Source organism: Aquila chrysaetos, chromosome 8 (genome assembly GCF_900496995.4).
Source record: "Aquila chrysaetos chrysaetos chromosome 8, bAquChr1.4, whole genome shotgun sequence".
Taxonomy (NCBI): Eukaryota; Metazoa; Chordata; class Aves; order Accipitriformes; family Accipitridae; genus Aquila; species Aquila chrysaetos.
This window is the reverse complement of record NC_044011.1, coordinates 11,348,465-11,371,515: the sequence shown is the minus strand read 5'-3', so window position 1 is coordinate 11,371,515 and position 23,051 is coordinate 11,348,465. Positions and strand designations below refer to the sequence as shown.

The 23,051-nt window shown below is 45.2% G+C and overlaps 1 protein-coding gene across 1 annotated transcript in view; it reads right to left on the bottom strand.

Annotated features, from left to right (window-relative positions):
• The window catches only part of UTRN (utrophin), a 392,954-nt gene extending 390,219 nt beyond the window's left edge, over positions 1–2,735 (bottom strand). Inside the window, exons 1-2 of the mRNA XM_030021907.2 lie at positions 2,505–2,735; positions 1,394–1,557 (exon numbers count right to left, since the gene is read on the bottom strand). Of these exons, the coding sequence (XP_029877767.1) occupies positions 1,394–1,472 (79 nt within the window). The 5' untranslated portion in view covers positions 1,473–1,557; positions 2,505–2,735. The remainder of the gene's footprint in view (positions 1–1,393; positions 1,558–2,504) is intronic.
• Positions 2,736–23,051: the final 20,316 nt, after the last annotated feature.

Genomic DNA, 23,051 nt, shown 5'->3' with positions numbered 1-23,051 from the left:
AGATGAATTATTTAAGATCAATCTTCACTTGCTATTTTTAATTTAATGCACAAGTCTTTTAGCTTTGTGACTGTTAGAATATACATCACTTTCTCATTTACAGAGAAGAAACTTAAAGCAGTTGTAATAGGAGATTTACAATCGTCTGCCCTAACCAAAACAACAAAACTTACTGTACAATTTGTTCATCCAAGGAAAACCTCAAATACAGCCATGTTTCCTCAGACATCCTATAAAACCATAGTACTTGCATACATATATGCATACAAACTGTCTGCAAGCTATCCCCAAACTCAAAGCCCTTAGAGGTGATGACTACACGCTTATAATCAAATAAAGTTACATCCAGAGGTTTCAAAATAACAGCAGAAAACGTAAACCAGCACTACAGAATTCGAGATGGAAAACCACAAACATTTCTTTTTCATAAACGGCACTTCCAAAAGTTAAGAGGAAGACTGCCTCAAAAAGAGGAGGTCTAAGAAACTATTCAAACACCAATGGGATCCAGATTCAAACCCGCATCCTACGTAAACTGATGTATCAAATCACCACCCACCGAAGAGCTACAGGTTTTAATGTATGGAACATTTAAAAAAACACACTGTTAGGTTTCAGATATCGAAGGAAAATCTTTTGACAACAGGAGCATTTTGCGTTTAAGAGAAAAAAGAGAGCCTTTGAGGCTAAAGAAGAGAGCATCCAGTCTCTGGACATAGTGCAATTTTCTACTGAGGTTTTAACAACTCGCTTCTGCACCTCCAAAGCCTCCACCCTCCCCCTGCTTAAAATGAGGGTACCTCCTTACCCACCCCAGCATCCGTCAGAGCCTCAGAAGACTCAAATGTACAACAGCCAAAAAAACCCCATGTTTTTCCAATAACCTTCAGATCTGTTACATGAACATTTTGCTAGAGGAAATGCCTGAGCGAGTAGCCTTAGACAACTGTTTTACATTAAGGAGGAAGCACATTAATTTACTGCACGAGTACTACCGCGATGCACTTTTAAGAGGTACAGTATTGCAGCCACAGTTGCCATTTTCAGCATCTGAGAATAAACACAAAAGCTGCCAACACTAGGTTGCATAAGAGCACTTTAAGCACATGGTTATTTACAAAAGCAGAGGTAATTATAATGCAGGAGGTGGATTCCAAACAAACAGACTTGACTAACACTGTCAAAAAAAAAAAAAAAAAAAAAAAAACGAGATCTACAATTACTATTACTTAATTGTAGGACAGCTGCACGAACAGCCTCAGTCGCTCACTGTACTACCAATATACAGCCAAAAAAACAGTTGGAAAAACGTGCTGTTTAAAAATGCAAGCTGATGTCAGAAGCTACGCGTAGAGGAGAAAACAGAGGCACACCATTTCTCTCGACACCTTACCTGATCTGGACTTAATGATGTCGCTGAACTCGCTGTGTCCCCCGCCAGGTCCCTCCTCCTGGTCGGACACGCGGGCCATGCTCGCCGGCTGGGGAACGCCACGGGTGCAGCCTAAATCCGTCGGGAGAGGGTTCGCATGGAGGGCCCCGGCTCAGCACCAGCACCTACAGGGCAGGAGCAGAGAGAGGCACCGTAACTCCACGGGCCGCGCCAGGCGTGACTCCGCGTGGGAAGCCCAGGCTGGGACAGACGCTTGCTGGCCTTTGCTGGCCGTGCCCGCACACGGTGGGGCGGCTGGCCTCCCGCTCGCTGTGCCCCTGCCGAGGGACGCCTTATGGGATTGAAAAAGCGAGATGACACAGAGGGGTGCCGCTGGCCAGTTTAATCCCTGGCCACGAAAGCCAAGCTTCAGCCGTCCTGGGGCCACAGGGCCCCCCCCACGCCCACCCGGGCACCCCGGAGGGGCAGGACGCAGCCCTTGCAGAGATACCGTCGCCCGGCTGGCACCAAGCGGGACACCCCCGCTTGGGGAGGGGGGTGGCGGAGCAAGGGAGCCCCGCTGGGAGCCAGCTGGGAGGGGGGTAGGGGCAGGCGTGCTCCTCCCGCCGGCCGGGGGGCGTGACCGCCACGTGTGGGAGAAGCCACGAAGCCCCTCTCCCGGGCGGGGGGAGCCGAGCCCCGCGGGACGGGACGGGCCCCGCGCTCGGCCCCGCGCAGCTCCCCGCCCGGCCGCCCCGGCAGAGCCGCCGCCGCCGCCCCGCTCCCCCGGCGGGGATTTTGACCCGGCGGGCGGCCGGGCGTGCCCGCGCCTCCTCCCTGCGGGGTGCGCGGCAGCAGCGGTGCCGCCGGCCCTCCGGTACCCCCGCCGCGGGGCCGCCCCCCGCCCCGGCTCCCCGCAGCCGCCCCGCACCGGCGCCCCCGCCCCGCCCCGCCCGCAGGTGCGCCCGGCCGCCGGTGCGCGGCCCCCGCCCCGCGTTGAGCGGGTCGGAGTTGGGGAATAAACTTTCCCCCTCCCGGAGCCGCGGTGCCCGCCGCCTCCCCGCGGGGCAGCCCCGCTCCCAGCGGTGCCGGGGCTAGCCGCCGCCAGCGACCCGCCGCCGCCGCCACTCACCCCTCGGACACGGCGGCGGGAGGCCGTCCCGCTTCCCCACAGCACAGCACGGCCCGGCCCGGCTCCTCCCCGCGCCCCGTCCCCCGGCGGCGGCTCCCGTGCCGCTGCGCTGGCGGACCCACAACTTTCTGTGCGAGCCTCTGCCGTCCCTCCTTCTCCTCCTTCTCCGCCCCGCCCGGCCCGGCCCTGCGGCGGCTCCTCCCTCGGCCCCGGCGCCCCTTTGTTAGCCGGGGCAGCGCCGCGGGTACCGGAGAGCCGCCCCGGCCGCGCGGCCCCTTCTCCGAGGGGGCGGGAGGGGCGGGGCTGAGCCCGCCGCGGGCCTCAGGCGGGGAGGGGCGGGGCGAGGCCGGGCCCCGCCCCGCCCCCGTCCCGCGCCCGCGGGCGGCTGCCGGCGCGGCCCCGCTCCCCCTCAGGGCCGCGCCCGGGAGAGCGGCGGGTCCGGCGGGGCTGTCCCGGCGCGGTCAGCGCGGCCCCGCTCCTTCCCTCGGGGCCTTCCCGGCCTCACCTGGGCGCTCCCGCCTCGCCTCTCCTTTCCTTCCCCCCCCCCCGCAAATGAGTGCGGTGGCGCAGGGCTTCGGCGGCCCTCCGCTGCTCGCTCGCCCCGTCGCTCCCCGTGAAGTGGCACGGCGAGGGAGCGTGACAAAATTGGGGGTGGGAGGGGTAGGACGTTTACCCACTTCGCAGCAGGAAACAGCTCTCCCGAAACTCGTCTGCTTTGGCCGGGGGTCCCGGCCTCGGGGACGCTCGGCAGCTCCGAGTCCCGGGGGGTTCAGCTGGGCGAGGCGGGAGCAGTGTGGGTCAGTAAAAATGCGCCGCGCTGGACGCTGGGTATCTGTAGTCACTTTTTATGTATGAACAGACGCATACGGGAGTGAAGTATTTAGCTCACGCTAATTAATCCATTGCCGCATTTGCAATCTGGGAATGAACGTACTCGTGTTTGCTCGGGCGAGTACTCTTCGCTCCCCTGTGCCGTATACCGCTGAACGTGTGGGCCTTACTTACCTGGGTGAGCATTAGTCCGAAGTTTCGGCGGTATCCGAGACACGCCGCAGCTGAGTAATTCCTCAGTGTTACCTGCCGGGCCTCAGCTGCCCGACCCAAAATGTTTTCAAGGTTAGATGCGTTCCCAACATCGAGTACCTCGCTGCCTTAACAACAAAACCAGCTACCAGCCAGCAGCTTGCAGAAAAGAAGGTGCAGGATTTATTAGCTAGAAGAAAGGAGGAAGACCAGGTTTGGCAACATACTTATTTTGTACCTCCAGGTGAACAGAAATTGGTAGCAATGAAATGAGGAAGACTTGTCTTTGAAAGTCTTTTTTTCTTACCAGTATACAGCTCATGAGTTTACTAGGCACTACAGATAACAATAACAAACAATGATTATGTGTATTTTAGCCTAAGCTAACTTTGATATTTACCCATACTTTACTATTTCCCCCAAGGAAAAGAGGGATACCTCAAAGAAACAAAACAAGCTACCTGTAAGTTATTATTATTGTAATTCTAACTGCATTTAACATTTTTTCCTCAACCTTTGATCTCTGCAGTACATGTGTAACAGGGGCCGGGTCTTACTGTTCTGAATCCTAGGATGGAGGGCCTCGCAGATACTGTGATCTATTTTTGCACTTTGGAGAAGCCCCGAAGGTGAAGATGCCTAGTTCTGATCATTCGTTAGATTTCCTGGGCGATTCAGTGCAAATTAGTTAATTCATACTTGATCTGCTTAATCCAAACCGCTGCAGGAAGTCATTAATGGTTCTTAGTTGTAAAGAGATAATAATAAAGTGTCCGAAGTGTTGTGATGACTGAAGTTGTGAATTGCAGATCACGGGTGTCAAACACTATAAACCCACCGATATCGATACCTGTCACTGTCTAACTGTAAGGCTGTGCTGAGCAGTAGGCTGGTTTTGTTGGAAAGGTATGCTCTGCGTTTATGCCCATTTGTTTACATTATACTGATAAACCTGTACTAGGAACGTAACGTTTGCAGTTAGAGGAGCACCACTTGTTCCTTGCTGCTCTTGACTGAACAGGCAGCTTCTCCGCCCCATCCCAGCCATTCCCTGGGTTTTCCCCTCTGCATGTTGGATTTTCAATGCCCAGTGACGAAAAACCACCCAGAATCCAGATGTAAGCCAGATGCTTTTGATACAGGTCTTCCACAAACAGGAGGAGAGACGCACCAACCCCTGTAACCCAGTGCCCGCTCAAGAGTCAGCACAGACGAAAATTGTCATTTCTCACTGCTGGGTATCTAGCAGCGGTGCAGGGCCTGAGGATCCCAAAGCACCACATTGCTTTGCCTAATGCAAGGAAACACCAAGTGGAAGAAAGCCCTTTCTTTTGTAGGCTGCACTGAGGGGATCAGTCACTTCACAGAGGTTACCCAAGACCGCTATCAGGTAGCAATAACTTTTGATCGCTAAAAGCTGCAGTCAAGCTGATAAGCGGGAGCAGAGAGCTGGTATATCCCATTTCAAATCTCTGTGTGTAAGCCCAAGGTCCTGATTTTTATAATCTCGCTCTGAAAGCACCTGTGAGTTATTTCTCAAAAAGAAACACATTTCAGTTTAACCTGATAGCATTTCCTTTTTTCTCTTTTTTCCTTTTTTTTTTTTTTTCCAGTTTTAGACAGAAGTAGCATCATTATCTTCTTTGAACCGCAGAGCGCCAGCAGAAGGGTAATAGAATAACGAGACTGCACACCACCTCAGGGAAGCAGGAGAATTTTTTTCCTGGTGTGTTTCAAACATGCCTCTCTCCAGAGCAATCCTCACTGAGCTGCTGATCAAAGCCTGAGTTTTCCGAGCTAGTTATTTAGACAGTAGGCTTCTCAACACAAGGGCTATAATTTTTATATCTGGGTCTTTAGGCACAAGTCCGTCAGGGGAAAAAAAACCACCACCCTAATCTTTAATATTCTGTACATGTGTATGCTTTAGGTCTCTCTAATTTTGTATTTCAGTGATTGGGAGAATTAGAAAATAATGACTAGCATAATTTTAAAGTCAAGCAACAAAGTCTCCACCCGCTTGTATTTCTAAAACCTCCATTCATCTACAAATACCTTGGTTGCTGCAGACCGTTAATATCACGGGGACTGTGTGGCACGGTTTACCTTTCTGTATAATGCAGAATAAATTAGGAAAAGAAAGGAAAAGTCCGTAAAGCCCTTGGATAACATTAAGAAAGGAAAGACAAGGGGAATACAGAGAAAGAAACTGTGAAGAAATGGGCTGTGATGTGGAGCCCTTGAACTTTGACCAAAGTAAACAAATAATTTATACCTTAGCGCATGAAAACAATGCCGTTGTGAGACTCTGAGCTCATCTTACCGTGTCTCCTTGTCTTTTCTTTGTTCTTAGCATTTCTATTTTTGGAATACACTCATAATTGATAGGATTGTGATATAACTAGGAATTTCATTTTTCTCATTACCTTGAGATTGACTGCTATAATAATGCATGTGCCCATTCATCAATGTTTTGTCATGATTTCAGACAACCATTCCATATTCGGGAAGACATGAGATGCCAAATGGATTGCTTTGTAAGTATCTTTATTGTCCCTTTCCGCATAGCCCATCGTGTTGTCACTCTCAGTTAACAGATCGGACAGGCTGTTACTCAGCAGACATTTTTTTTCCTGCAGAACTAGCATCTGAATTCAAATAACAGCTCCTTGGTGCTTCAGTGCTGGTGTACGGCACTAACCAGTTAGTACAAGTACCTTATTATTTTCATTAACTCTAATCCAAGGAGAAAAATATATAAAAAGATGTATCAAATAAACATTCTCTCTCTGTATGTTACTCTTGTGAGGAAAATGACCAAGTTTTTCTAAAAGCTTAGGTTGGTTTTATCTACAACTCCTTTGGCAATACCTTTGAAAGACTTTAGTACACCGGGCAGACATAGTTAGCTTGTTCCTTTTCCTTTCTTTTGCTGTAATCTAAGTGCTTTAGAGTTTTCTTTGGTGTTCAAGTAATTATCTCATACTAAAATATTCAAAATCAGCCGTAGCACAATTTTTAAAGGCGGGATAGCATTTTCTACCCTCAACTCATTAGGCTGGGATCTGACTGTAATGTTAAATTGCTTATTTTTATTCCAAGCTCAGCCACCTTTCTGTGTAAGCTCATTCCGAGCTTCTCCAAGAATTAGAGCCCTTTTGCGGTAGGCACTGTAACATTATCTTAAGAAATTCAAGACCATTTTGCTACATAGAGTTAACCATACATCAGGGGCCACCAAGTGCAGAAAACGAGAGGGATGGACTGGGGCAGAGGGCAGCAGGCAATCGTGATAAATACACGAGCCCCGGGTACAAGATGCCCTCCGAGCAAAACGCCTGTCGCCTGCACCACTGCAGGTCCACCTGACTGTCTCTGCATCACCATTCTCTGTCCTTCTCTTTCTGTTTAACCTAAAGAGAAAGCAGTGTGTTCCCCTTAGTATACTTCCATTTCTACAAGTTGGGATCTGTATCTTTGGTAGATTCTCTCCACTCTATTTTTATCTCATTAGATTCGATACATCTATCAATTAGATCAGATTCAAGGGAATATTGTGTGCATAAAATACGCTGGAACCTTGTATCTTAAGTTTCAGCAACTTTTTATAGCTTCATTATAAAACCCCAGAAAATTGCACTGTATTAATAGAAATGCTGACATCCCTTTAGCTGCAGTGACATTAATTGAAGCTACCATAATTTATCATCATTTTGAAGAATATAACCTCTAAAAGTACATTAAATAAGAGTGCATTAATGAACAATTACACTAATCAATTTACCCTACCAACATAACTCTCTTAACTGCGGCGGAGGATTGGAAAAAAGAAAACCATCAACAACAGCAATACCTGTGCAAGGCAGAAACCTTTGGCCAACACCATGAGGCAATCCTCTGCAAGGGCAGGTGTGAGATGTTAGTCAAAGTCACTCCTAACACACCTTGTTTTCTGTTTATTTATTTGGTCTTTCTATTTATTTCTTTCACTCATGGCTATTTTTTCAGTGCTGTTCCATTCTCATTTGAATAGCCTATGCTATATATTGGCATAGGTTTGTTTAGTGGCTAGACACATCAATACCTAATGGTTGTACAATTATAGAATAAGTACACTTTTTCAGCAAGTTTATCAGTTAGGGATTAGAACAGGAAACAGGATTCCTGTGTTAACACAACATAGAAACTTGGGTAACTTGCTTAATTTTAGTAACTTGGTTCACTCTTTGCAGTAGGGAAAAAAATAGTATCTTCCATCATAGGGGCATTATTTATTGAGTGAAATAATATGATAGTTGGACAAAGACAATTTGGAAACACTTTAAAAATGAAAGCACTCACCACTCTGCAAAAATAGTTACCGGTGGAAAGGGTGTTTCTTTGTAAGTCTTTTTATTTTAAGGGTAGGCAGTGGGAGAAGATGCAGTTTATTCTTACCAAATTAAAAAGCAGCTCCTTAGTACTCTGTGAATGCTCCCAATACGTAATGAATACAAACCAAAAGAAAAACGAAACAAAACAATTTTTCACAAAACGATCACATTTTTTTACATATATTTGCCTCACTTTAGATTAAACGATGAGGTACATTTCCTGTTAAATGATCAACACGGATGCTTTGTACTTGACCTCTTAAGAAGTTCCCTAATTAGAAGTAGAATTTAAGGTTTTATGTACAAGATTGCATAAGTGTTAATAAAATCTCCCTCTGCTGGAAAACACCATTCATTAATGTCTTTACTGGGATAATGGCACCCCCTGGGACCCCAAAACCACCATGTGCTATGGATGGTGTATCCCATTTTCCCACCTACTAAACACTTTCCATCCAACTAAACTCCCCCATAGGCTAGACTTGGCAGCCCGTGGCTTTTGCCTCCCCGAATCACACGAGGACACGGGTGGTTACCAAGACCGAGGCAAGAGCCAGGCTTGAAATGCTTTGGCATCGATCCCTCCAGCTGCAAGACAGCTGCAGTCCAGAAGCTGCGTAGCAGCGCTCTCACCGCCCTGAGCAAACCCTCACACGTTTGGCTTCCCGACCACAGGTGGACAGCCTATGGCCAGGAGAAGGCTTGACCAGGTTGTGCCATACCTGCCACTGTGAGCCTGCCCTCAGACCCTCTAGGAAGCCCCACTCTTAACTAACTCCATAGGGGCTTACAAGACCACCGTTAGCCTCCTATTTCCAAAACACATAGAGTTTTGTTAATGTGCTGAAAGCCTAAATAAGTTTTAATTACTACCTACCACTAAGTGGGTTTTTCTTTTCTTTGAAATGACAAGGATTTTGGCTTTTAACTAAAATAAAGTCACCGTGATAACATTAGATCTGAACATTACAGATGTGTATACAAATTTTTAATTCTGAACAAATGAATAGTTCTTTTTAGTCAACAGAATAAACTACACAAGTAAAGTTTTATACCCACTGAAACCTTTAGTTATAAGTTTGTTTTGCAGTGCCTGGTTTTCTGTGGCTACACCTGTAAAACAGGAGACGCTCTGCAAGCTGTGGCATCTGACAAAGCCCATTTGTAGATCTCCGCCCTGCCTAGGTAATCTCACTCTGCGCCACTTCACATCTTCACCCTCATTTTACAAAAATTCAACCTGAATGAGGTCAGTTATCACAAGATACAGTCAAAGCTATTTCAGCTAATGACTGAAATTGCTAATTCAGCTAATTGACTGAAGCTTCTCATCCCCATCCCAGCTCCTCCTGGAGCAGGCACCAGTGGGGCTGCCCCCAGCGAGGCGCAGGGCAGAGATCTGCTGCTTCGCCCAGCCGCCCTGCTCCCTGTGCTGCTGATGTGCTGGGGTGCCTCTTGCAAAATTTCCCCTGCCTAAGCAGGAAATTTTGGCTGCTCTGTAAGGGCAGCCCTCTGTCTGCTTTGCACAGCTGGGGCCACGACTGAGGTCTGAACCTAGTGAGCCCTGTGGGTTTCCCAGAGGGATGAGGACCCTAATTTTGGTTTTTTTAGTCACTTGGGGGTGTTTGAAAGGATAAGATTTCCAGAAGCAATGGGGAGCCACGACACCCGGCATGCCTGGCAGAGCTGACAGGGGTGAGCTTCACACCTCAGACAGGCAGGACTGCGAATGGTGCCCTTGCTCGTCCCACTGAATTACGTGCCCAGTTCAAGGAAAAGCGTTTGGCTGAAAGTACACAGTTCTTCACGGAACAAGAAATTTTCTAAGAGATGTTTGCTGGTTCCTTAAATTATTTTGCAGCCAGTTAAATAACTGCTGTGCTAGAAGCTCTGCAGGCAGTAATTATTGCTCCATTTTCTTCTATTAGGCAGTCCTGAGCTGAGCCATGAAAATTGCTTTGAAATCACAGCAGACAAAGAGGAAACTTTTGGACATCATTTATTTTGGGATGTTCCAAACCAAAGCTATCTTCCAAACCAAAAAAGAAGTCCAGCCCTGCCAAGTCCTTAATCACTGAAATGAAGAAAGAGACCACAAAACTGAATGAAAAGATGATTGAAACAATTTTCCTACTCTGAAAAAGCCTTTTTTGGACTTACTGTCAGAAGAAAATGGGGGAGCAACAAAAACCCTTAATACATCACTGATGTATCTAACTGGAGGTGACTCCCAGAGGCCAAGCATTTGAAAAGGGAGCAATGCTGGAGTTTGTCCTTGCTGGGAAAGAACTCGTACGTGGACTTTGCATTTCAGAAAATAAAGCCTTACTAGCATTTCCAGAGAAATTTCCAACCATGTGACAGCAAGAATCTTCTTAAGAGTATCCACTACACTATGCCATTATAACATAATTGTAACACAATATCCGAGCACTTATGCTTCAAGCACTTACAGGCTCATCTTAAAAACATTTACCAGGTACAGGACCAGGTACTTGTGTCTGGCCCAGGACAGAAGGTACGTTTTAAAACTCTCTGAATGCGATCTGAAAAATGCTGTAATTACTGTTAAAAGGACCAATATATATTTAAACTACAAACATATCCAAGCTCTGGCAAATTCAGTGTTTAAATCTAGTCTGAAATATGATGCCGTGAACACGAAAAAAAGACAACATTCGTTATGAAATATAAAATCATCTGTGCTTGCCCTGAAGTAGCAATCACCAGCTAGCAACATTCTGTCAGCATCAGACCAGAAACAGTCCTGCCAAGGGATGTGAAGAAGGGGAGTGCAGTAGAAAACTGGTTTCGGCGAGTATACGACATGCCAGGGATGCAAATGCTCACAGCAAAGTTTTGCTGAAGTCACTAAATACAAAAGCACAGTTCCCAGCAAAGACCCCTGCAGGCTTCTGCCCCCCCTGCCCTTCATCACTGTGTTTGTTTAAAGCGTTTGTGTGTGTTAAACTCCCTGAGACATGTTCCTTGCACTCTGGGTGGGGTTCAACGAGCACATAGACATCCCACTTGAGCCAGGGACCCTGCAATCCCAGGCACCCTTATGTCCTACACCTCTGTGTGTTTCTGCCCTCCCAATGGAGCCAATCCTGCCTCTCAACCCATCCTCAGCCAAGCTGGTGGCACTGGCCAGGAGAGATGCTTTTATTCCTGTTCAATCTATCACGCTCTTTAACTTTTTCTTAAACCATCTTTAAATTCTTTCTTTTGTATTTTGAAGTGTGTCCTCCCTGTCATATGCGTGGTACTGAAGCCCACACGCTACTATTCAGTGGCATTTCTTTCCTCGGGAACTGGGAGAGTTTACTTTTCCACGGAAAGGGCTTTGCTATTTTGAGTGTGGAATGAGGTGCATGCATGCTCCTGGAGGTCCCACTCCAAAAAAGAGAGTAAAACAAAACCTTGGATGTCTCCCAGTGCAGTGCTGAGCCCAAAGGGGTCGTCTTTGTCAAAAAGGATCAGCGAAGCCTCAATTAGGCGTTCTTAATACAACAGAGAGAACTATTAAAATAATCTAGGTAAGAGTATTACAGCAGGCTCTGAGATGTATGTTATGAGAGGTCCACAGCCCACCGCACTGACAAATATTGAGGTAGATGTCCTGCAAGTGAGACTGCCTCCAGGAGCGTTTGTGGCAAGGTCTGCAGGGAGCAGGAACAGCTTTGAGATGACCAGCTGGTACAGCCAGAAAACCAGGCAAGCTCTGGGCACATAGGCAGCTCTTCACGTCCTAACATTTCGCTGTTTCCCTGTGCTCCACTACCTACCTCCATTTGTTATTTCTTAAAAGCTTTGGGTTGTTTCAGTCCTGTGTTTCAGCAGTGCCCAGACCTCAGCTGCCAAAGAATGTAACTCCCCCACCCTACAGTTACACCAAGAGTCATGAATAATAACAATGAGAATGTGTGTGTCTCTCTTACAACTGCAGGTCAGCGGAGGCTTTTTGTCCTATTTCTTCCTTTATACCTCCTTGGACATAAATTGTAACTACAGCAGGTCAAAACCACAAATGAAACATTTAAAGATCACGATTCTTAACTTAGATGCCATCAAAATAATCTGCCTACCTCGAACAATAGATGATTCATTTGCGAAAACTGATGATTTATTTATAAAGATGCAAAGTGCAAAGCTGCACCCAGATCTCCGAGTGAGAGAGTGACACAAGCAGTGTGTTATGAAACCCTCCACTGACACCAGCAGAAGATAAAGTATGCAGCAGAGGGAGAAACACAACAGGCAGAACATCCCAGCCTTAGAACACAGCGGGTAAAGGTTTCTTAGGACTCCTCTATTTCTGCCAGAAATAAACCACTTGAATAGCTCTTTCTAAAATAGCTGTTGGCCTCATTTGTAATGTTATCAAATGCCACAAATCTTCCAAAGGGCCTTCCTCCGTTTCCCCACTCCACATCTTTTTCCCATGAAAGCCTAAGCCTGGGTTTGTTTTTTGGAATAGCAACCAATAAACAGAGGCATGGTAACACTAGCAACAGGAAAAAAATGTTACCAAATTCGAATATGAAAAATGAAGGAAAACAAAACCTTTTCAACAGTGCTTGAGGAAGCCCACGAGTCCTAGGGCTGATCCAGAAACCCTGCTAATCCAAGGATTGCTTTTCACCTTTAGGATACACTTTCAAATTCAGCCAAAGCTGTCACTAATAATTAATGTAATACTAGTTTTGGGGTGCTCTCCCCTATATACATTCAAGATTACACCATTCCAGCATGAAATTTATAACTAAAGAACACAACTTTACTAGTAGAGTTGTTCTGTGGGTGGTGAAATGATTCAGATGCACTCTGCATCCTCCTTATGGGGCCTCCTCTCCAAACGCTAACCATGCTCACTTGGTTTTAGCGCTGAGCTCCGATTTTTCTGAGCTTCACTTGGTACAGCGAGAAGGGAACAACCAAGGAAAGCAGTGAGGACCCCTGATTCACCACCCCCACACCTGACAGCAGCAGAAGCATCTCTGCATCCCTCACAGACAACAGGCACAGTGGGATGGCACCAGCCCATGCTCTGGCCTTACTAGGTTGGACCCCAGCCCATCACTACAGTCTTTACCAGAGTTAAGCCTCTACTTTTTCTTCCTTAGCAGGAATTTTCCATCAACTGTTTCAGCTGGAAACCATCCACCTTCCTGTACCAGGAGAAGCAGAAAGTGGTTAGGGAGAGCAAGCCCCAAACACTGCACAAGGCACGACGTTTGCCAGATGCCCTAGTAACTTTGCCAGTCTCCCTCAGCTGCTGCGTATAGGGTCTCTGAGCCCCCAGCAGAGCCAGCCACCCGCTCTCCCATCAGAGAGCCAAATCAGCTGCAGAAGTTGTTCCTGTCAGCATCCATAGTTCTGCTGCCTAAGAAGTTTCCAGCCCTTGCAAACTGGCACAAAGAGGCTTTTCACAGAGGTCCAGATTGCCTCCAGAGCCTGTCCCTTCTTTATTTACAGGAAGGCTCTTAGGTTTAGTCTGGGGAGGTCTGCAGATTGCCAGGGGGCTCTAGGGGAAGAATTTTGTCAAAGAACTTATGTTGCAATGCATCCTCAAAAGGGTCTGCTTTCTGATTCATTTAATCTTCCCTGGAAATTAACTTCACAGCACCAGCTCCTTTGACTGTGCATGATGTATCTTCACATGATACTTGCCTTTTACGGCCTTTGTGATCCATTTTGTTCCTGAACAGCTCAATTACTTTGGATTTGTAAAGCCACAGCCAAGACAACTTGCAGGGCCAAGCGGGTACCTAACCAGGCAGTTCTGTGGTAGCGCTGAGCCAGAGGGTAGCTGCCAGCTGAACAGACACTTCCCTTGCTCACTTGCGTGTTCCTACTGGGGCTGTTTCTCTAACTGCTGTTCAGCTGACTCCAAAGCAAACTGCTTCAGCACTGAGAGGAGCTGTGGGAGAGTGACGCCAAGGGCAAAGAAAACAAAAGCATTGCCCCTCTTGGCCACTAGTATACCTACTCAAGCATAAAACTGCACCATGGAAGAAGCGTGATGGAACGAGAGCCCAAAGCAGACGGCTGAATGGATCGAGGCAACAAAACCAGTGGTGGTGACCTCAAAGTGCTCTTGGCTTTGCATATTGTTTTCAGATGCAGGAAAAGGATTTAGTAACTCACACATCCAGTCCTATTTAGCCACCCAAGAAGAGGTGACATATGGGGCTGATGACACACCAGAGGCACCGGAGGTATCTCAGGTGGCACCACAGGGCTACATTTAGGCAGAAGAATCCCACCCGAAGCTCCAAAAACCAACCTAGAGCTGTCAAATGCCTGGGTTGCCCAGGACAGAGCAAAGTTTCCTTGCAAACAGGGGAAGGGCCACTGCCTCCATCCATCTGGTTGCTGCTGTATGCAAGGGGAGAGAAACAGCAGTATTATCAGCTGATAACAAGCTCATATTTTTCTTACCTATCATACACTGGTTTCTCTCTAATTCTACAGAGAAGGCAGATGCCTCTTATGTTTTGAACTGGAACAGGCCTTCTCTCTCTCTCTCTCTCTGCTTATGTATGTGTAGGCAATGGGGCCAGCTACACACAGTAGTATTATCTGACCCCGCTTTTACAGATTGTCCATAGGAATATAAATGCAGTCAGACTCCCCTAGAGGTGGAGATATCAAATGAATAAGATAGCACTGAATCCATGTCACACACCTCCATCAACCACATCTGGCACACATAAGGACAGCACCGTATTTAAACAAAACCAGTAATGGAGTATTTGGGGCACGGAGCGTATGGAGGTATTCATAATAGTAATGTCGGTGGGATGGCCTAATGATAGAAAAGGAGCAAGATTTTAAGAAACGTGAAATAGATTTTATTGGACCAACTGATACACTTAGGAAAGGTAGACAAGTTTTCAGGCAGAAAAAAAATCAGGAAGCAGTTGCTTTCATGACAAAGTGGCATCTGGTACAAAACGCTAGCAGCAGCAGTATGGAAATGAGGGGGAAAAGCATTACGGAAGAAATTATCCAAAGATTCTCATCAAATAAAAAAATCCTGCATTATCATGGTGAGATAACTTGGGATACTTCCCGAATTTTGTGATCCATGCACACGCATGGTGAGACTGATACTTTTTAAAAACAGTCCTGCTATCATGCTAGGATGAATTGCTAGGATGGTTTCTAGTTTAAAATTACAGTGCAGCTAGAAAGAACTGCAGCACTAAGAAGATTTCATTTTAGTGAAATTGCCATTAATGTTTCACCTAATGTAAGCCAATTTTCTCCTTCACTTAGGAAAATGTGTCCTTTCACACTCCGTATTTTATTTGATTGCACTAACAGAATTCTATACCACCCGTTCAGAGCAAATCAGCAATGTGTTTCTTTTGTACAATAATGGACTGAACACCTGTCTTTTATGATTATATGATTGTATTTTTGTTAAGAGTAAAATAAAGTTAAATTCTAACTTGGTTGGAAGAAATACCTTTAAATCAGAGGGACAGCAACATATAGTTCCATTGCTTATCTCGTTTGTGGATTAGAAGTCACTCATGCTGAGGTTAGTTTGGGTGGGACAGCATTACAAGTGTCTGAGCCATGAGAACAGCATTCTTCATATAGCTGTTTGCAGCTAACACAGTGGGTGGGATTCCCAGAGGAAACTATCAAGTAGCGTTACCGTATGTTAAAATAACTTGAATTTAAAGCCCCCAAAACTATAATCATTGATAGGACTCTGCCTGAAGAACTTAAGTGCTCAGGAAGCAATTGTTTCAATGACAAAATCTTCACAGCAGCAGGCATCAAATGGTCATATAATCAGTACTAAAAATAAATGCAAAAGGCTTTATAACAAGTAGAAAACAAAAATAAAGGTATGCTGACAAATGCAAACTACCATGCAAGGTAATTATACAAATTACCTTCCGACTATCCTTTCCACAGAGATACCAGGGTTTTACCATATTCCTCCCTACTTATCTTTAGAGATTGGACATGCATGGAATGCAAAATGTTTTTATCTAGAAGTGCCAAATCCCTTAAAATACCAGACCTTTGATCTCTCTGACCTGAAGTGACAATAAGAGAACTTAAGAGACAACAGCTAAATTAGCCATTAGTCATGGCACACTTGCAGTAAGAAATGTATAAATGTATTGCAGTTCTGAATGACTCAAAAAACTATGCAAGTGTGAGGCTTGGTTTGAGAGTGGAATCATACAGAATCAAGTTTTTTCAAAGATGGCAAATTAAATTCCTACTTAAAAAAACATGCAAGAAAGTTGTGTTTTATAGTACCTATATTAGTCACTAATTATGAAGTTGAACAAAGTGCTGTGCATCTGTATTTAAAATGTCACTTACAGATATTATTTAGTCTAATCCTTGAGATTATCTTGAGAAAATTTCCCTGCAAGTACAGTATTTGGCTAAGTTGGAGAGTATATGCAAAACCAGCACTTGATCTTGACAGCTTTGGCACATGCGCCTAGGCATTGTCCATGACAATTAGGCATATGAGAACTGGATACACGTAGGCGTCACATGCTGCAACACCACCCTTCCTGCATGCACTTGCTTCTGTGATTCCTGGTGCCACCTGCCTCAGACTGCAAGGAAGCCAAACCTCCTCCATCGCACTCTACTTGGCAAGATATTTCAGGATCATGGCAACGGCTGTGATAAAGAAACTAAAAACACAGGGCGTTGGAAAGGGTAGGATCAAATGAACCACAACGCCCTTGATCTGAAGGCAGAGGGGGGGGTCAGGTAGTCGGCAATCTTTAAGCTGCTGGTCATCTACCAGAATCTACCAACACTCAGTGAGATGATTTTCAGTATGATAAAAGAGGAGGGCTACATGCCAGGAACAGACATTCCTTTGGGAAAACAGCAGATTTGAAAACCTGGGAAAGCTATATTTAAGTGCAAACTGATAGGGCTCAGAGCCTGGGTGAACAAGAGACAACATCCACGAGTCACAAGAGAAAATAGAAAACCTCCCATAAATAGTTCCACTTTTAGTTGAGTCTGACTGGTTTGTTACAGCCCTCAGGCTGCTCTCTGGCTCTGCATAAGACGGGACATGCCTGAAGCTCTGCAGGATTCCCAGACTTTGTGCCAATAGCCTTCATACACAGGCAGCCTTCAGACCCCCTGACGTGTGGCCATGCAACCCTAAATCACAGGTGATGTTGCCAGTACCACCTTCCCACACTCTGCTCCTTTCTCCTGTGAAGTAACTAAACATAAACTGTTCAGTAAGGCTGGAAGCTTGACAGTGCTTTCTGCTCATGACCAGACCCCACCTGCCCACCTCTTCCCCAGCCTTCTGGGGCTGTCCAAGACTAAACATGAAACTGCTGGACTGTCAAAAGCTCCTTTAAACTCCCCTGCTGTCATCTGCTTCTTGCACCCAAGGACGTCCACTAGCCAGCAGCTGGGTGGCCTCCAGGCAAAAAAGAAAGGGCAGATCAACACGACAAAAATCAATGCAAGCCATGCCAATGAAAGCACCATTTAAATGGGTGTATTCTCCCACTGACTTTGGTGAGAGCATAATCTTACAAAAAATGAGGAACTGATATAAAGCACACTAGGGTTTTAATCATACCTCTCCCACTAGCCTGCCTGGAAAGCTCTCCCCAGACATAGCGTTTGTTTCCTGATGCAAATCTCTCATAGAAATACACTTCTGCCACCTAACAGAGAGACAGGGGCACGATGCAGTAATGGAACCACACAGAGGTGTAACTCCTAAAGCATGCAGTCACATCCCCCAGCCTGCCCGCCCCTGCTCAGCTCTGCTCTTTGCTCAGCTGTCCCCCTTCTTATGATAGGAATTGGTTGTACCTGTGGAGGTAGCATGGGTGGCTGTAAGCCACTTCATTCCTTTCAAAAGTTGTCTCTGCACCTATAAACTAAATCTGGGGTTTAGTACAAGGTATCAGAAAGGATAAATCAATCCTCTGAAAGGCAAAGAAAGCAATGGGGCAGAGAGAAGGATCCCCTCTCAGAAGTGGTGCAGGACATGGATTTGTTTGCCACTCAGAGCCCAACCTTTCCCACCCCTGGCCAGCCTGCACCGATCATCATTTACGCCCGGGAGGGCAGTGCTGGGCCCTGCCCTTGCCAGGGGCCAAGTGTCCCCTGCCCACCCACCCGCTGCCTCCCCGGCAGGCTGGGCTCTGCTGCAGCAGGAGACTTCCATTAGGTTTTCAAAGAGCACTCGGTATTTCAGGGCTTCTGCCCCTGCGTAGCATGACACCACCTCGCCACAACCAACCCGTTTCCCCCCAGCCACAGTTTTTCTTCCCCACCCCGTGCTCACGGAACCGAACTCGCTGCTGCACTTTCTAGGTGCACGCAGCATGGCACAGAAGAGGCGATGGGAAACGCTGCGATGCCACTTTGAAGGACCCAGTCCAGGTTCAGCGGCTTGCATAGGCACCCCCCAGACCCTGTAGCCCGGTGGGGCCACCGCAGGCCCCACTGCCCCAGGAAGGAGCCCTGGTTTCTCGGCACCAGGCTCTGGCAGCAGTGCTGTTTCACTGCCCCCACACAGCTGTCACCCCAAAAAAAACCAAAAACCAACCTTCCACCGGGGCAACGCAGTGCTGTCCTCGCCAGCCCTGACTGGGAGGCTAGGTACAGACCAGTCGCCTTTCCAGGCTCATTCCGATTTGCAATAGCCACTCATAAAATGACACTGCCGCTTTGCAACACCCACGAGAAGGAAACAAGGTGGAATACTATTGCACTCCTAAAGGAGTTTATCATAAATTAAGTCATCAAATGAAATCTACAGTCCACCTGAATAACTGAGGAATACAAGTTTCTGTTATGGCTAGATTTAAGGTCAGTCATCTCACTAAATAGCATCTGTTTAGGTAGTATGGTTACACTTGATGAGAAGCACTCCTTTTAAAAAGTGTTTCTGTTACTAGTAAAATTCATCTTTGGATGGTTCTCTTTCAAATCCATTTAAAGGTATTTGTCCTGGAAATAAACAAGGTATTACCCAAATATTTGTACTAGAATTTGTTATCCCTGAATCTTTTTTCAAATAAAGGCTCAAATATAGAATATGCAGCAGTCACCTGAAAAATTACACTTTTTTTTCTAAAATGCAGAAAAAAGGATCCAAGTGTTTTTCCAAGAGAAATCATCCAGTTCAGCCTTGTTAATGCAAACTGGGCCTTCATTTTCCAAACAGTCAAGAGATAATAGTTGTATTTAATTTGCCCCTTACATAAAGTTATGGGCAGGCTAGTTTTTGCAGCTCTAATATTCCCCAAAGAATACTCCGTGATTTAAATGATTTGGTGGCATGGGAGGAGGGCTTTCCAAAGAGTTTACAACTTATGTCTCTTCTTCATCAAAGGCTAACTGCTTATGCATAATTTCATTTTATCCATACAGATTTATGTCCCTTCCCATCACATAATATTAAGATGCCTCTTACAACATTTCTGTGAGGTAGGAAAAACAATGTAGTCCTGCCCTTGCACTAGAAACCCCACAGTATCCTGTACTCTTTACGGGCCTTAACGGAATTTTTGCCTGTATTTTCAATTTCATTTTGTGCTGGTTTGAAGATCAACAGAAGGAGGTGACGCTTCAGCACAGTAATTTTAAGTGTATAACTACTGTGCAGGTGCTACAGCTTTAGTATTACAAGCAGGCTTCTGTGCCTGTCCAAAACTTCAGTGACAATCTGCTTACACAGTGGCAGCAACAGGATCAGGATCCATGAATGTATGTTCATAAACATTGGCTGCAGCAGCAGAGCTAATTGGGTATATCCTCAGAAGTGCATCCCTTATAGATACCTTGCTAAGGGAAGTCATCTACCTTGTTAAGAATTAAGTTATATTGTTTTGCATTGATTTTCACACAGATTAAATAGAAGTCTTCAAATTACTTTCTCTGACTACTTTTTTTTTAGCTGAACACATATAATGAGCTAAAAAATAAGATTAAAAAAACAGTCTTTTTTTGAACTTACTTTTTACAATTGCCAACATAATGGCCTATGGACCAGAGCGGGTCACTGTAAGCATTAATACAGAGGTGGTCAGGGATGGTGATTCAGAAAGATGGTACCTGATGTACTGGTTAACAGATAAATAGCAGTTGGCAACTTCTCAGTCAGTTCTAATGTCTCCCTCCAGAGATACCATCTCTGAGGTTTTGCCTGTGAAGGAAGTGGAACTGCTTTAATTATGCCCGAATATACTTACTACCTATAACAGTCATGCCAAGACTGTTAATGACAAACAGTACATGAAATGAAACAATGCACAATGCAAAGTATACACATCCCAGTTTGACAGTTAAGATTACCTTGGTATCATAATTTTTGTTAAAAAAAAAAAAAAAATCAACAACATTCTGAGATAGTTAACATTACAATCTAGGCCCTTTCCTGGCTATGGAGACAAGTCTGTTAAGGACTTACAGGTGAATATGAGACATTGTCTGTAACTCAGGCTGTGGGTACCATCATGCACCTTAAGATCTCCTGACACCTTCTCTGCAGAGCCCAACCTAAAACAGGAGCACTCTGAAACTCTACTTAAATCCCTGTGTGAGACAACTTACCAAGAAAAGCAACAGAAACAGGCATAGGAAAAGCATCTCTAACCACAACTTTTGTTTTTAGAGCATTTTAATGATGGTTCTGAGATGCCCAATCCCACCCCATTCTTATCTCGTATTTCATAACACTCTCAAGTTTGTTAATACTTCAGCTGGATACAGTCACCCTACCTTCTTTGTCATACAGGTCCTTTTCCTTGTGATGGCTGAGCTCTCTCCCTAACAATTTCAATACAGAGCAGAAATCTCATCTCATCCATGATGTCTCTCTGTACTGTGTATTGGGAGGCATTAACTGCTTTCTCCTCTTAAAGAAATTTGACTCAGGCATTCATACCATACAATTCTTATCTTACCCGATAATTCTTTTTTGTAGAAAAGTATTTTGTTCAGGGGGCTGGGTAGGCAAAGATATCACCAAAATTGGATCCAGTTGCTTTCAGTATTTCTTCTTTACTGATGTGTCAAGTAACTTTTGGGGCAGGTCACCCAAATGAATGCAGTACAACAGGTTGGGCATGTCTCAGTCTGTTTTCAGTCACAGAACACTATAGGATTTGTTAACTGGCATAGATATAACCTGCACTGTCATAGTGCTATCAAAATACAGATTGTGGAAAACACGGCTATTAAGCTAGCTACATAAAAATTAAAACTACATTTAGCCAAGAAATCAGCTATTCTCACAGCAAAGAAAAGCATAGCACCCTGCAAAACAATAAAAAATAATACAAAATATTATGGTAAAAGATAGAAGTCCTACTACTTAAATAAATCAATTATTTCTGTTCTGAATATAGTAACAAAAGGATTTGGAAAGCATTACATAAATGGGATTTCTGAACTATGCTGACTCTTTCCAATTCCTCATTCAGAGGCTGCCTCTGGATCTAGGATGAGGAATAATTAGCCACAGCCAGTAAGCAAAGATTGTTCAGGAAGAAGACTACTAACACACCTATGTAAACACAGGAATAAGAATTTTTACCTGTAGTTATTGGGCTGCCAGACAATAGCACTGGATGAAGGTTAGCGCTATCAGTTGCATTACCTTCCCTCAACTCAATAGACAGATGTCATTTGTTAACGTTATAGCTCCCAGACCATTTTAAGGAAAAACTCAGATCAAATTACAGTAGTCTAACCTGCAGATCATGAACTTTAATCGTGATACTGGAATGGTCTTCCAATGAGTAATGCTTTAGCAGGACTCTGGCTTTCAATAAGCTAAGGCCAGACACAGGTGTTCATTTCTTACAGGAAAATAACTGTACACATTTATAAACAAAATATTGCACTCCCTTGGTCTTTATTTGGGCAAAAGCGTTCAAAGAATTGCTTTCAGTATCTAAAATGAAGCACCTGATTAGATCTTTGCAGAGGTTTTGTTCTTCTCTCAGCAGAGCTCTCAGTAAAACGTGCATGGCAGCAAACCCATGTATCCAGTGGGTGTCCTCCTAAGCATTGTGGCATTTGTAGTTACTTCATCTTATCTTGGGATATTTAGGAACAAAACTCTAAGCACAGAGAAACATACAATCATTTAAGACTTACAAGCAGACAGATCTGTAAGTTTGAGATAAGCTTAAACATAAGAAAATGCCTTAAACACAAGAAAACACTTATTTTTAAGACATTAGAAAAAAATTTATTTACGGTAAGGGTGGTCAAACACTGGCATGGGTTGCCCAGAGAGGTTGTGGAGTCTTCATCCTTGGAGATATTCAAAACCCAACTGCTCAAGCTGACCCTCCTCTGAACTGGGAGGTGGACTAGACAATCTCCAGAGGGGCCTTCCAGCCTCTGCCATTCTGTGATGAATAAAACCAGTTAGTAGATCTGTACTGTCTGCGTTAGGGAGCCCAAACCACATAAGAAATTGTCTCCAATTCCTCGTTTCTTCACAGAAAAATCCTTAGAATGAGATAATCTCAGCGATTAATTTTAGATCCAAGTAACATGAAATTAATTGGTTGGTTTGTAACATATTACTTGACAATCAAAGACTGAGGGATGCAAGAGGGAAGCAGTGGGAATGTGCAGAACAGCCAGGGCAGGGGAAAGACAGCATCTCTGCCTCTTTCAGCAGCAGCTAACTGCTAGACCAGCTGGATCTGTTTCTTGGTATGCACGTAAAAAGCAAAAGGTGGGAGTGTGACAGAAAATAGCAACAGAGATGTAAGACAGGACAAGTGAAACTAAAATACATATGCACGTCAATCATTAAACATGGATTAGCCGCGAAACAGAACTCATTACTGCAGTCCATACTTACCACCGGTGAGTCCACTCTCATATGAAAAAGTTTGCAACACATGATGAAATAGCAAGAGACAAGTGTCACAAATCCACCAAGTCACACAGTCAGGGAGTGATCTCTTGCCAAGAATTACATAAACCACTTCAACAAACACTTAAAAGTGAGACAGATGAGGTCTGAAGGAAAGATCCCGTAGCACTTCCAGCCCAGAAAGAAGGTCACCGTTGGGCAGATGGTGAAGGAGAAGCAGCAATCAAGGAAAATGAAGGAATCTGGAAAGTGCATGCTTCTAAAATC